This window comes from Pogona vitticeps, chromosome 4, assembly GCF_051106095.1.
Source record: "Pogona vitticeps strain Pit_001003342236 chromosome 4, PviZW2.1, whole genome shotgun sequence".
Classification (NCBI taxonomy): domain Eukaryota; kingdom Metazoa; phylum Chordata; class Lepidosauria; order Squamata; family Agamidae; genus Pogona; species Pogona vitticeps.
This window is the reverse complement of record NC_135786.1, coordinates 226865527-226879620: the sequence shown is the minus strand read 5'-3', so window position 1 is coordinate 226879620 and position 14094 is coordinate 226865527. Positions and strand designations below refer to the sequence as shown.

Sequence of the window (14094 nt, the reverse complement as noted above, 5' to 3'; positions counted from 1 at the left end):
CGGACCAATGAAGCTTCCTCAACCTTAACAAATAAAAGATTCTACAGTATGAAAAAACTATGACGCACAAATTTGGTGCCATTTTTCCCTTGGAAAAGTCTTTAGTATCTTTCCCAGACTGCTTTAAATTAGCGGATCTCTTTGGGAAATGGCTAGCTTTTCAGAAGGTGTGGGTATTTTCTGAAAGATTGTGGCGTGTATACCTGTATCTAAAATATTTTATCTAAAGAAAGTAATATAGATTGATTTGACATTCCAGTTATGTGAGTTTCAGGTCATTTATGTTGTGAAACTGTGAGTAGATTTAGGTTAAATGAAATGGAAATTAAAATAACGTTATACAAAACCCCATCGTGTAGTAATTATAGGAACTGAGGAGTTCATGCATTTATATGGGCTAAATGTCCATTTCTTCACTTGCCCAGACTCAGAATGGGGAGAGGGTGGAAAGACACCAATTGGCAAGGGATGAAGGTGATGGACACTAGTTAGTGGACTGAGGGAGGAAAGGTCTTGCCGTGGCCATGAGCCATCATAGCTGTGTATCTCTGATTATCAGATGCAGTGGCCAGACTACAAGTGAGTATTGTCATCCTTCCGCCTGTGGGTGTTCCCCAAGGCACCTCCTCTTCCTCTCCTATAATTTGTGCAGATCTTTTATGTTTCTTGTAAATGCCGCCATCTACTGGTATTAAGAGTTTAGAGAAGTCTAGCTTACAGATCTACAATAGATTTCGATAGGGTGCTGATTTTTTGTGATGAGTGTAAAGCACTTTGGAAATCTGTGGAAAGCAGCAAGACTTTTCTCTTTCTTTTCTGAGTGTCTCTGAACCTCTACACAAGCATAAACCTTCGTCTTCAGTGTTTTCTTGCTTTTGAATGGTGGTGCTGGAGGAGACTCTTGAGAGTCCCCTGGACCGCAAAGAGAACAAACCTATCCATTTTGAAGGAGATCAACCCTGAGTGCTCCCTGGAAGGACAGATCCTGAAGCTGAGGCTCCAAAGCTTTGGCCATCTCATGAGAAGAGAGGACTCTCTGGAAAAGACTTTGATGTTGGGAAAGTGTGAAGGCAAGAGGAGAAGGAGACGACAGAGGACGAGATGGTTGAACAGTGACACTGAAGTGAATGACATGAATTTGACCCAACTCCAGAAGGCAGTGGAAGACAGGAGGGCCTGGCATGCTCTGGTCCATGAGGTCATGAAGAGTCGGACACGACATAATGACTAAACAACAACAACACAGTGTTTTCTCAGAGCAAGGGAGGAAGGAAAGGCCCTCCCCCCTTGCACTAGGCCTTGAGTTCAGTGTGATATAAATCAAGACCCCTTTTCGGGAGGGGGGTGTTTCTGGTAGACATCATGGGGGGGGGAGCTGCCAACTTTGAGCGTCTGGAAATGGGGTTCCTGCAATCTTGTTTTCCTATCTTGTTGCAGTGGAGATTTGTATGGGGTCTCCTATCTTTTGAATAGGCGTAAAAGGCTTGTAATGGCTGTGATCTTTCAGTATTTGTTTGCTTTTCTTTCTCAAGTAATGAGAAAAGATGCAGATCCTCACAGATTAAAGATTAATCGATTAGAGACACTGTCAATAAAAATAATGACTTACATTAATTTCCATGGGAATGTTGGTGTATTTTTAGAGGGATCTGGACAGAAGGTTTTCAAGCCTTATGCCATCTTTAAGAACCAGTCTTTAGAGGTTTCCTTGTGAAAAAAGGAAAAGAAGAGTCAGAGGGTTTCTTTTCAAACATTACAAAAGTGATTGTGATGAATTATTGATTAAACACTGGAATGAATATTGAGAGTGAATTACTTCTAGAAAGTAAATTTCCAAACTGCAGAACCTGAGGCAGTGCATCAGCTTGCACTGAAAGGCCAAAAAAGAAAAAAAAAAGGTACCTAACATTAGGAGAATAACTGATAATTAGATTAAAAGAAATTTGGGGATGTGCTTTTTATCTTTTATTCTTCAAAAAATCTAGTGTTTCTCCTTGTCTCACAATGTTCAGGTAATGTTGTCTTTCCCCCTCTTTCTTTTTCATTATTTGCTACGACTAACAAAGTCATCTGCTTATTGTCTGTGGTATATAACTTACCAGTTGATTTAAAATATCTAGTTCTTTATTCCGTTCTTTGAGGCTGTTGTTTGGAAATCAGCTAATATGGACTGGTGACTGAGATGTTGGTTTTGTGTTTTAAAGTAACTTTTGTTTGTGATTTGGTTCACTTATTTCAAACCTGACCTCCAAATATTGATCTGCTTTTCAGTTCTATGTTTATTTATGCTATTGTGTGGTATTTATCCTAATAGATAAACTCTTTGTTGCGTAAGTGAGTCCTGTGGAAAAAAAACCCATTTTATGAAATTAATGACTTTACTTGACAGGGCTCTTTCCTCACAACTTCACCCTCACAACAACCATGCAGTGTGGGTAGGGTTGGCATGTGTGACCAACCTGAAATGAGTGTTAATAGCTCAGTGAGGATTAGAACTTGGCTCTAAAACGTGGATCTGGCAAATTTCAATCTAGGAGATGAAAGTCGCTCTGGGAGAAGTTTATTTTTTTTCTCTCTCTCCATTTCTGTATTGTCCAGCTAGTGTTGCCACCCTCTGGGTAGTTTGAAATATGCAATAAAAACATTCCAATGGGTATATAATAAGTACAATTAAACCCTGTCACTAGCTGAAACTCTTTGAAATAAAAATACACAAATTAAAACCCATTTGAACATCTCAAGACGAATTTACACTAGCAGACACTCAGCATTTAGAAACCCAAGGTCGGGAACCACTGGTCAAATCTGTATTTTAAAGGCTCTTTGACGTTCTTTCTTGTACTGTTTTAAAATTCTGAACATTTTTGGATCAGTTATGAGGAAGCCCATTTTTTTTTCTCTTTTGGTTCTCTTTTTTGCAGGTGCTACCAGAGAAATTGGCTCTGCTTTGACCAGAATGTGCATGAGGCACAGAAGTATAGAGTCCAAGCTCCGACAGTTTTCAAGGTGAGTCCTGTGTGCCAGTGAGCTGACGGGGGTTTGGAAGTCGTTCTTCATTAGCTCCTGGATGGCTGTCAAGATGTAATTGGTACACAACCTCTTTCATTCAGGACTGCACGGAGTTGTTTGCTGGGGCTGGCTTCCAGCTAACCTCTGATGTTTTGTCAGTGGGAACACCCTTTCCTTTTCTCTCGCCAAACAATCTGGGCTTTGTGGAAAGAGGAGATTGAACTGCCCATCGTGAGAAACTAAGATCTCCAACTCAAGTCTTTTTACGCACTAGGGATCCACATCCTTGTTGCCACTGTAGCTCAGCGGCGAGCGGCAGATGCCAAAGGGCAGAACTTCCAGGATTGAGAAGCAGGCAAATATTTTACTGGGCCTGCTCCAATATTCTGAAATAAGTTCCAGAGATTGACTGTGTGAATAAGTTAAAAGTGGGTAGGCCACCTGGGCCCTCTTGATCTTTAGGACTCCAGCTCCCATAATCCCTTACCACTGACCATGCTGACAGGGCAGCAATCCACTACAAAATATCTGGGTTCGTATGAGTTACAAATAAGGGAATCCCCAGAGTAAATCTATACTGTGCCAAGCAGTCATACTCTTGATTAGCCATGGTCTCTTAGTGTCAGCCCCGCCTTTCTTATACCATCTGTAATATGGAGACAGTTTCACACACACTAGTGTGCAGGAATGGAGTATGGGTTGCAGAGATAAGGTTTGTGAAGTGCTTCAATCCAGCCTGAAGCATTCTTACGAATGCTCAGCAGTTATTGATAGATATGAACCGTCCATTCTGTGATTCTGTAGTCGTACAGAAGAGGGGCAGGATCTGTTCTCAATCATCCCTGAGTGCAGGACAATTAATAATGGGCTCAATCTACAGAAGCCATATTTAGGCTGAATATTAGTAAAAACTCCTCAACTATTAGAGGAATATGACAGTAGAACCAGTTACCTTGGAAGGTGGTGAGCATTCCAGCACTGGAGGCATTCAAGAGAAAATTGGGCGAACTTCTTTCAAATCTGCTTTGATTTGGATTCCTGAATTGAGCAGAGGGCTAGACTCAATGACCTTATATCCCCCTTCTGCCTCTATGATTCTGTGAAAGTATTGCAGAGCATTCCATAATTAAGCTTAGGAGGTAGGTTCAGAATGGATTTTTTCCCCTTGCAGGATTTGATTCCTCTTTGTGTTTTCTCAATAAAATTAGTGCTTTAATTGACTGTCTGATAAACCCACTTCAAGAGCAGATGGAAGAGTGGAAGAAAGTGGTTAACCAACTGGACAAAGACCACGCAAAAGGTACTTATGTGAAAGGGGGGCTGATGGACAGATGCGCCTGAACTCTAAGGTTGGAAACAGAAAATAAAACAGATTTGTTGCAAGCACCTTCTCTTTTTCTATGGTTTACTCAGGAAGCTACCATTAACTAACTAGTCATGCCACAAGCTGGCCATTGGGAGTTGATGCAAGACATAGCACTAGTTTTCTCTTAAGTCCACAATAGCTGTAAACAAACTTGCTGGTCTTTAAGGTGCCAGAAGACTCATTTACTTTATTGTCCTTTTTTCTTGTAAGCTGCAGGTGTGGTAGTGGGCACTAGAAGTGCTGCTCAGGCATGGATCCTGCTCATAGCCACTCCTCAACCCCTCTGCTCCCTGTGAGTAATTCAGTGGGGAGTTTTTTTTGAAAAAAAATGAGACCCTTTGGAATTACTTTAAACATCCCTGATCACAGAGCACTGTGTTTTCTGTGTTTCCTCCCTGATCCTCTGCATATCCTTACATTTTAAGTTTCAAAATACTGTAGTATAACAGTTACTCAGACTTTTTTCAAGAGTGCTTTGATTTGCAATCCTTTACAAACATACATGGGAACAAAGCTCATTGAACTCAGTGGGGCTTACTTGTGAGTAAGCACATATGTAATTGGACTGCTCAATATGCTGCCGATTGCTTGCCTTGTTTCCACTTCTAATAACATGAGGCATAGCTTGAGCTTCTTCTAAAAGTCTACTGTGAAATAGACATCATGTGTGTCAAGAGTGCAGACTGTGTTTGTCTCTCTTTTTAGAATATAAAAAAGCCCGCCAGGAGATAAAAAAGAAATCTTCAGACACATTGAAGCTGCAGAAGAAAGCAAAGAAAGGTAAATGCCCCCATAGTTTTTCTTTACTTGCTTCATGAAGAATTCCATGTTTGATTTATAGTGATAGGTCATGATCATATGATAATATACCTAAATAGCTATTTAAAGTTATAAATGCTTGATTTTTTTTTCATGCCATATCTAATGTCTCTACCCTGGAATAATCTCCCATATATTTCCACCCCTTTCTTAACTTGCTGGACCAGCAACAAATGATAGCTCCTTGCACGCATCTTCTTGGACCTTACATCAGGGATGGGGGGGGGGTAGTTCAAGGTTTTTAGGCAATCACCAGAGGCCCGCCCTTGGATCTATGCAGACTGAAAGAGCGAGGGAGCTGGAGAAAAGGGTGCACATGCTCGTTATTCCTGAGAATAAGCAGAGAGATACAGGTGCTACTGGGCAATAATCGCATGCAGCCGAGAACACAAGAAGAAACTTCCATGCTCATCACATTGTGTCTTTTTAGGTGCATCTTTCAGCATGAAGTGACTAGGCCTTTTCAAGCCTATTCTTTCAGGTACTCCAGTGAGACCATGAACCAAAATTTGAAAAAGTTTGAGCTACACGGCTCATGATTTCCCTGTATTGTGGTGTGTCATGGGCAGGCATTGTTAAGTTACTTGTTGAGGCCCTGACGTCTGCAGGGGATGCATTGGTTGTGCCAAGATCCTCTCGGCTCTGCTGTTGTTGTTTCTCCTTTCTGGCTCTGTCCATTCGCCTGCATTCTGCAGGAATGTAAGCTTTACCTATTGCGCAGTGGTGTAGATGGGATCTAGAGCAGGGGGTACACTATTCAGGAGGGCCTAGGGACCTGTTTTTCACTCCCAGGAGCCCTGATGGACGATGCCTAGCTCAATAATTCAAGGCCAAAATCCTGTTGAGGTTTTAAACTAGTGAAACACAATTGACATCTAGCTCATTGGTGAATTGCTGCAAGTTAGGAAGTTAGCATAGGCATTTGCTGTTGTGTCAAGTCACATGGCCACAAATGCCTGTGCTAACTTCCCTAACTTCCCATAGTTTGCTAGTGATATTTACCCCAATTCATTATACTGGTGGGTGTAACTAACAGCATTTTGCACAAACATCCATCCAAGTTATTTCTTGTTTCTCAGTTCTATTTTTGGATGGTGGAGGGGACCTAAAGACCAATTTAGTGGCAAAAATGCTGGTCCAGGAGGCTTCCAGGAGTAAAAGTGACATTTCTCCAGCCTCTCGCCTTTTTTATTTCATCTGGGACCCCAGGGAAGCCAGGGCTTCAGTGAAAAGGCCTTGGGTACTTTTAAGGAAAAGGAATGGATAAAAATATCTTAAATACATTAATAATCAATAAATAAATGTGGCATGGAGGCTAGTCTTTGCCCATTTATGGCCTAGAGAAAAAGAGAGAGAAAAGGCGAATAAAGAGGAAATGGGGACAGACGTGAGGAAGAGGTAAAGTCATTCATAGAGGAGCCCACTGAGGACATCATGCCGTGGACCTTTTTACACAGAACCCGGAGCCAGCACTTAAGTTATGATTCCCTTCCCACACAAAGTTGGAATCCAGCACATAATTTAGGAAACACTATCTTACTGAATTGGCATGCATATCATGACCGTGCTCTAACGTACTTTTTGTTCTAGCTATTAGGATGTCTGGCTATGAGGTTTATTGCTGCTAAAGTGTTCTCAAAACACTGTCCTTTCATTTCATTTGACAAGACGCCACATTTTGCTGTGTTTTTTAACACAACAAACACTACTGGAAAGCAAGCTGCTTGTTTTGAGTATCATATAACAATTAAATTAGGAAGTTACGCTGTGTTCCCACCCTTTGTGTGTTCCATCTGTAAACACTGTGCCTCCTACAGTCATTGCCTTTTGTTCGCTGATTGTATCATGTATTTATATGTATTGAGTAAAAGAAAGCTTAGATAAGTCAGTGGAATTCGTTCAATCTTATGTACTGAAATATTTCCATATGATGCATTCCACTGGTGCATTTTACCAGTGGGTTTTACAGCAGGTTTCAGAGACAGCCTTTCCAGTGAAACCATAGTCAAGGTTGTTCAAGGCTCTAGAGTTGGTCTCTGTTCTGTGCTGAGCTGTACCCCTGTCCCATCCATATTGTATCGTTGGTCACCTGCTCAATTCTGTGCTTCTAGGTAACTGTTTTGCCAATTCTGGGAACATAGAGTTGCGGAGGAGCAGTTGTATGGAACCCGGAAGCTGTTCCTACAAGTGCTGTGTCCATCTTGAACAGATATCAATCCATAAAACACAAGTGGGCAATAACGTTATTGGGATCGACTGTAGATTCATGGAATGCACCATCTTTGGGGGGTCTACAAAACTCTTCATAAAGCTAAATGGTTAAAAACAGTATGGGAAGTGGAGAAGGCATAGGCATCCAGACTTGGCAAGTTTTGTTTAACCTGTGGATTTCTGCACAGGGTTTATGAATGAGAGAGTTCTGCAGGTATCACATGACCTCTGGCAAAGCCTGTTGGGAAGAAAGGCAATACGGAGGTTCCATTTTCTGCAGACACAAAGATTGCAGAAACAAAAATGTCTGTGTCATCATTAAGATATAACAGATTAATTTCCATGTTTTTGTGGGCTGCAGTCTACTGCTTCTGACCCTGAAGAAGCAGATTGTAACCAATGAAAACTCACACTGAAGTAAATGTGGTCATTTAAAAAGGGGACACAGTACAGTACAGTGGTGCCCCACTTGATGATTACCTCGTTAGACGAGGAAATCACTTTACGATGAAGTTTTTGCGATTGCAAAACAATGTTTTAATAGGGAAAAACTGCTTTACGACGATCGGTTCCCTGCTGCGGGAACTGACGCTTAACGACGATCTTTACAGCTGATCGTCGGGTCTTCAGAATGGCCACCCACTGTGCAAAATGGCTCCCCGCTCTGTTTTAGGATGGATTCCTTGCATTACAGGCACCGGAAAATGGCCGCCCTATGGAGGATTTTCACTGGACGCTGAGATATTTCGCTCATTGGAACGCATTGAACTGGTTTTCAATGCATTTCAATGGGATTTTTACTTTCGCTTGACGATAATTTCGTTCTACAGCGATTTTGCTGGAACGGATTATCCTCGTCAAGCGAAGCACCACTGTACTTCTGTTTTCTTTTTATTGTTGCTGACATAGCCACCTCTCTGAAAACTACAAAGCAACTGCAGTGTTTGTGTGTGGCATTAGGGAAAATGCACAGGCCCAAATCTTTGTCATGATGACTAAAGATTTGACTGTGACATTAGGAGGAGGTTGATTTGTTAGTTGACCATTGAGGTTGGGTACATGAGCAGGGATCCAAAATGGTAGTTTTGTCAAAAGAACTGCTTCCATCAGTAGGATTGGGAAGGAAATAGCAGCCACTCCCTCCACAGTGCCTGATGTGCCCTTAAAATATGTTTTGGAGATCTAGGAAACCCGCTGGAGTAGATTTTCAGAAAGCACAGGATTTTGTTGGGGCACAGTTGAGAAAATGTCCCTCAACACTAGGGATGAGAAATAGCTTAAAACTGGACCTAAGCTAACTGTCCTTGATGCTAGTCCTTATTTAATGTTTCATGCTGTCAGGTTGCTCCTGACTTATACTGACTCCATGTTTTTGAGGCATATGAGATGTTTAAGGAGTGATTTACCATTACCACCCCTAGTCAGTTTCTTTGGCTGAGAGGGCATTTAAACCTAAGTGCTCTCAGTCCTGGTCTACAACTCTACGCACTACACCAGGCTGGCTCTCACTCTTAACCTTAGAACTTGAGCTTCAAGTGGCTGATTTTGACTTGTTGCTCTTACGTAGGCGCCATTAAGTCTCTTCTAACTTGTGGCAACCCTAATAGAAGTTTTTAGTTGGTGTGAGAGTGTGAAGGAGTGGATTATCATGGCCATCTCTAGTAAGTTTCTTTGGTCAAGCAAAGATTTGAATCCGATCAGCTGGCCGAAAATGGGGACTTTGCGATGATTGCTTCCCCACGATCATCGCAAAGCCCTGCCGATCAGCTGGCTGAAAATGGGGGCTTTGCGATGATCGCTTCCCTGCGATCATCGCAAAGCGAATTTTCCCCATAGGGGCCATCGCAAAGCGATCACTTTTGTGATCGCAAAAACAGTGTCACAAAGCGATTTCTTCGCTATATGGAGTGATCGCTGTGCGAGGCACCGTTGTATTTGGCTTTCTCTCATTTTTAAGTGGAAAATGTGGCTTTTGTCAATTGAACCATATTGTTTTGATTTCTGAGTTGTGACACATTGCCCCTCAAATTCTGTCAAAGGAGTGCTCTTAAGCAGATTGTGGCTAGTCCCCCCCCTTTATTTTCTCACAGGAAATAGTAGTTATTAGAATAATTATAAAACAGACATGTAGGCTATGATAGTCATCTTCAGATACTTGAAAGCTGCTGTGCAAAAGGTGAAGAAAACTCCCCTGACCCAGATATAGTGGGTACGCCCTTATATTACAAGAAAGAGGATTTTAACTAAACATGAGGAAGAACTTCTTGACAGAAAGATCTGTTCAGCAGTGGAACAGGCTACCCCAGAAAGTGGTGGTTTCTTCTTTGTTTGAAGTTTTAAAACAGAGGTTGGATAGCAGTCTGATAGCAATGCTTTAGCTGTGGTTTCCTGCTTTGGCAGGGGTTAGACACAGGGTGGATAAAAACCAATTATTTTTAAATCAAATTGATTTAAATCATGATTTAAATAAAAATGCAATATTTTAAATTGTAACAAAATCTGATTTAAATCATGATTTAAATCAAATCCACTCTGGTTAGACTAGATAATCCTTGGAGTGCTTTCCTACTGTAAAACAAGGAACAAGCAAATATAAATAAATCAGGGACCTCCTGAATTTATTTAACTGTGACTGATGTTTTAGTATTGTATGTTGATAAGCTATCTTTCAAATAGTACATGAAATCCTATTGGAGTATAGAACGTGGTGAACCACTCTGAAGAACACAAAAGAATGCTGGAATTACATTTCACTTTGATATTTTGACTCTCTTTGGATCATTGAGTAAGTCTGGGTCTTGTTAAGCTTTATGATTTTGGACAGTTAATCTCTAGACATTTCTGTCTTATAAGAATTTGGGCTGTTCTCACGGAAGATGCTTTCACTCTCTGATTGTTCTGCTTATGTGCGTTCATGTTTTGGAAAATCTTTGTTTGGGAATTGGTAGTATCCATTTTTAATAAGCGTTAACAGAAAGAAATGGGTCAAGAGCAAATCTAATGTGTGATTGTGTTGGTTTCTTGTTGCACTTGTTAGTTAAAAGGGGCTCTTGGAACCTTTCAGAAGTTAACCTGTTCCATTGGAAATGTACTCTTCAGGCCAATGTGCTGACCATATATTGATGGTGAAAACTTTGTTGTTTAGTCATTAGGTCGTGTCCGACTCTTCGTGACCCCATGAACAAGAGCAGGCCAGGCCCTCCTGTCTTCCACTGCCTCCCAGAATTGGGTCAGATTCATGTTGGTAGCTTCGATGACACTGTCCAGCCATCTTGTCCTCTGTCATCCCCTTCTCCTCCTGCACGCTTTTCCCAATATCAGGGTCTTTTCCAGGGAGTCCTTTCTTCTCATGAGATGGCCAAAGTATTGGAGCCTCAGTTTCAGGATCTGTCCTTCCAGTGAGCACTCAGGGTTGATCTCCTTCAGAACGGATAGATTTTATCTCCTTGCAGTCCAGGGGACTCTCAAGAGTCTCCTCAAGCACCACAATTCAAAAGCATCAATTCTTCGGCAGTCAGCCTTCTTTATGGTCCAGCTCTCACTTCCATACATCGCTACTAGAAAAACCGTAGCTTTGACTATGCAGACCTTTATCCGCAAGGTGATGTCTCCGCTTTTTAAGATGCTGTCTAGGTTTGTCATCACTTTCCTCCCAAGAAGCAGACATATTTTAATTTTGTGGCTGCTGTCACCATCTGCAGTGATCATGGAGCCCAGGAAAGTAAAATCTGTCATAGCCTCTATGGGATTTAGTTTAGATTATATTTGACTAGCCCAGTGGTTTTTCCTGCTTTCTTCACTTTAAGCTTGAGTTTTGCTCTAAGAAGCTGATGATCAGAGCCACAATCAGCTCCAGGTCTTGTTTTTGATGACTGTATAGAGCTTCTCCATCTTTGGCTGCAGAGAACATAATCAATCTGATTTCGATATTGCCCATCTGGTGATGTCCATGTGTAGAGTCACCTCTTGTGTTGTTGGAAAAGAGTCTTTGTGATGCTTGTTCTCTTGAGAAAACTCTATTAGCCTTTGCCCTGCTTCAATTTGAACTCCAAGGCCAAACTTCCCTGTTGTTCCTTTTATCTCTTGACTCCCTACTTTAGCATAAAGCAATCCCCTATAATGAGAAGAACATCTTTCATTGGTGTCAGTTCTGGAAGGTGTTGTAAGTCTTCATAGAATTGGTCAGTTTCAGCCTCTTCAGCATTGGTGGTTGGTACATAAACTTGGATTATTGTGATGTTGAAAGGTCTGCCTTGGATTCGTATTGAAATCATTCTATCATTTTTGAGATTGCATCCCAGTATAGCTTTTCCCACTCTTTTGTTGACTTTGAGGGCTACTCAATTTCTTCTATGGGATTCTTACCCACAATAGTAGATATGATAATCGTCTAAATTGAATTCGCCCATTCCCATCCATTTTAGTTCACTGACGCCCAGGCTGTCAATGTTTATTCTTGCCATCTCCTGTTTGACCACATCCAGCTTACCAAGGTTCATTGATCTTACATTCCAGGTTCCTCTGCGGTATTTTTTCTTTGCACTTCGGATTTTCCTTTCACTTCCAGGCACGTCCGCAACTGAGTGTCCTTTCGGCTTTGGCCCAACCCCTTCATTAGCTCTGGAACTACTTGTACTTGTCCTCCGCTCTTCCTCAGTAACATGTTGGACGCCTTCCGATCTGAGGGGCTCATCTTCCAGCATCATATATTTTAGCCTTTTGTTTATGTTAATGGGATTTTCTTGGCAAAGATACTGGAGTGGCTTGCCAGTTTCTGCTCCAGGTGGATTGCGCTTAGTCAGAACTCTCCACTATGTCCTGTCCGTCTTGGGTGTCCCTGCACAGCATAGCCCATAGCTTCTCTGAATTACTCAAGTGCCTTCGCTACGACAAGGCAGCAATCCGTGAAGAGGAACCTTTAGGTTATTTCATTCTGCTATTTCGTACTGTAGGGATGTATTTGTTAATGCTCATGTATTTTTAAAGTCCCAGCCTACAAGTTTACATAATGATGTCCATATATAATTACTGTATAGATACAGCAAAAATTTTATCTACCTTCAGTTCTACTCAAGACCTGAGCATGCCGAATTTCCACGGTAGTAGGGAGGAATCTATAGGTAATTTACCAGTTTAAAATATGTGAGGATTCAAGTGGCCCAGTGGTAAAATCTGTTACTTCTGTTGCTCTGATTTTCTTTTTTCCCCTCAAGTGTCGTACAAAGAAAATTACGTAAAAACAGCACTCTTTTGAGCTTTGCAAACATGTGCAGATTTTCATAATGTAATCTAATTGCATAAAACCACAAGAGAACTGTATGGAAAGCCTGTGTCATTTCCATCACAATCAACAACTATGTTGTGCTGTGCATTTTTATGTAATCAGTGTGCAATGTTTGAGTCAGGGTTACTCCTCTAAACTTGGGGAGGGAGATAACATGGAAGTGGGGGGAATAGAGCGTGTTCCCAGTTTTGCAAGCTACAGAATGAAAGATCAGAACACACCTTTGTTGAACTAGACTCGTAAACATCAACTTTGTTGTGGTTCCCAATCTAATTCATTGGTTTGTATCATGTAGATCTAGCGTGTCCATTTTTTTAAGTACCGGCTGTCAAAACTGCATAAAGAACATTAAGCTGTAAAGCTGAAGTGGTTTTAACCAGTTTTTCAATACAACGGATTCTGTTGGGAAAATTCACATTTCAGGATTACTAGGGTTGATGTATTTAAAAAAAAAAACCAAAGAAGTCACGACAGGAACAGAATCATTCTGCATCTCTTCAAGCTAATAATGATGAGTGAACCCCAGGAGTGCTAGAACACTGGTTTTGACTTCTTTTGTTTTCCTTTTCCTGTGTCAATTTTTTGTATCCTGCTATTTCTCACCATGCTCACCTTTTCGACAGCTGAGGCACTGGGTAAGTTTGAGCTGCACTGTATCCCTGATGGATCGTCAATGTAATTTCTTGCTGTGATCTCTATGGTTGTCTAGCTGCCTAGACTTTAATTCTAAACTTTAAGAACACACACCGTTTGGCCTTCAAATCCAAGAGCAAGTGTTAAAGTCCATGTTCTCCTCATTCAACTCCTGTATGAATGCAGAAGATGCTCCACCAGAGTTGGAAAATATTTTGGGTGCCATAGCACTTGCTTCAGTTTTTAAACTTACATCCACATATACACACAGTCCATAATACTTTCAAATATCTGTGCAATAATATTATGTAGGACTGGCATGTTGTCTAGTCCTCATTAAGAACATTTAGATATACAGTACCAATTTTCCACCATTGCTTTTTTGTAGTGTGTACTGTGGAAAATGGCTGTACATCTGCCTAACATAGAAAGAAATATTTGTTAAAAAATTGCAACCCAACCTCATCTTAACAAAGTGGCTGTAAAGCATTTGAGCAGCAGCTTTCCATTCATATAAGACTGGGCCAGGTGTCCACATGACCTCCCTTTGGAATGAGGAAACTGAATGAAGCATTGAAAACCTCCTCTACAATCTCTCATTGTAGATTTCAAGACAAATCTCAGACTGATTCCAAAGATGCTTTTAAATTGCTGTTTTTTAAAGTCTAGAGCCTAACATTGTTTATGTGTGTAATCCGTTGCCCCTACAGCCTCTTGTTTTTTTTCCTTTAAAAATATACAATCACATGCATGTTATGCCTTGATTGGTAAC

At 41.1% G+C, this 14094-nt stretch overlaps 1 protein-coding gene across 31 annotated transcripts in view; it reads left to right on the top strand.

The window, feature by feature from the left end:
- MTSS1 (MTSS I-BAR domain containing 1) overlaps positions 1-14094 on the top strand; it is a 170646-nt gene that overhangs the window by 125034 nt on the left and 31518 nt on the right. For 17 of the 31 annotated variants that reach the window (XM_078391641.1, XM_078391632.1, XM_078391642.1 and 14 more), the window contains exons 4-7: positions 2922-3006; positions 4218-4309; positions 5081-5155; positions 13313-13324. In XM_078391641.1, coding sequence (XP_078247767.1) covers positions 2922-3006; positions 4218-4309; positions 5081-5155; positions 13313-13324 — 264 coding nt within the window. The remainder of the gene's footprint in view (positions 1-2921; positions 3007-4217; positions 4310-5080; positions 5156-13312; positions 13325-14094) is intronic. The other 14 variants (XM_072999315.2, XM_020796538.3, XM_072999309.2 and 11 more) reach the window with 1 other exon arrangement.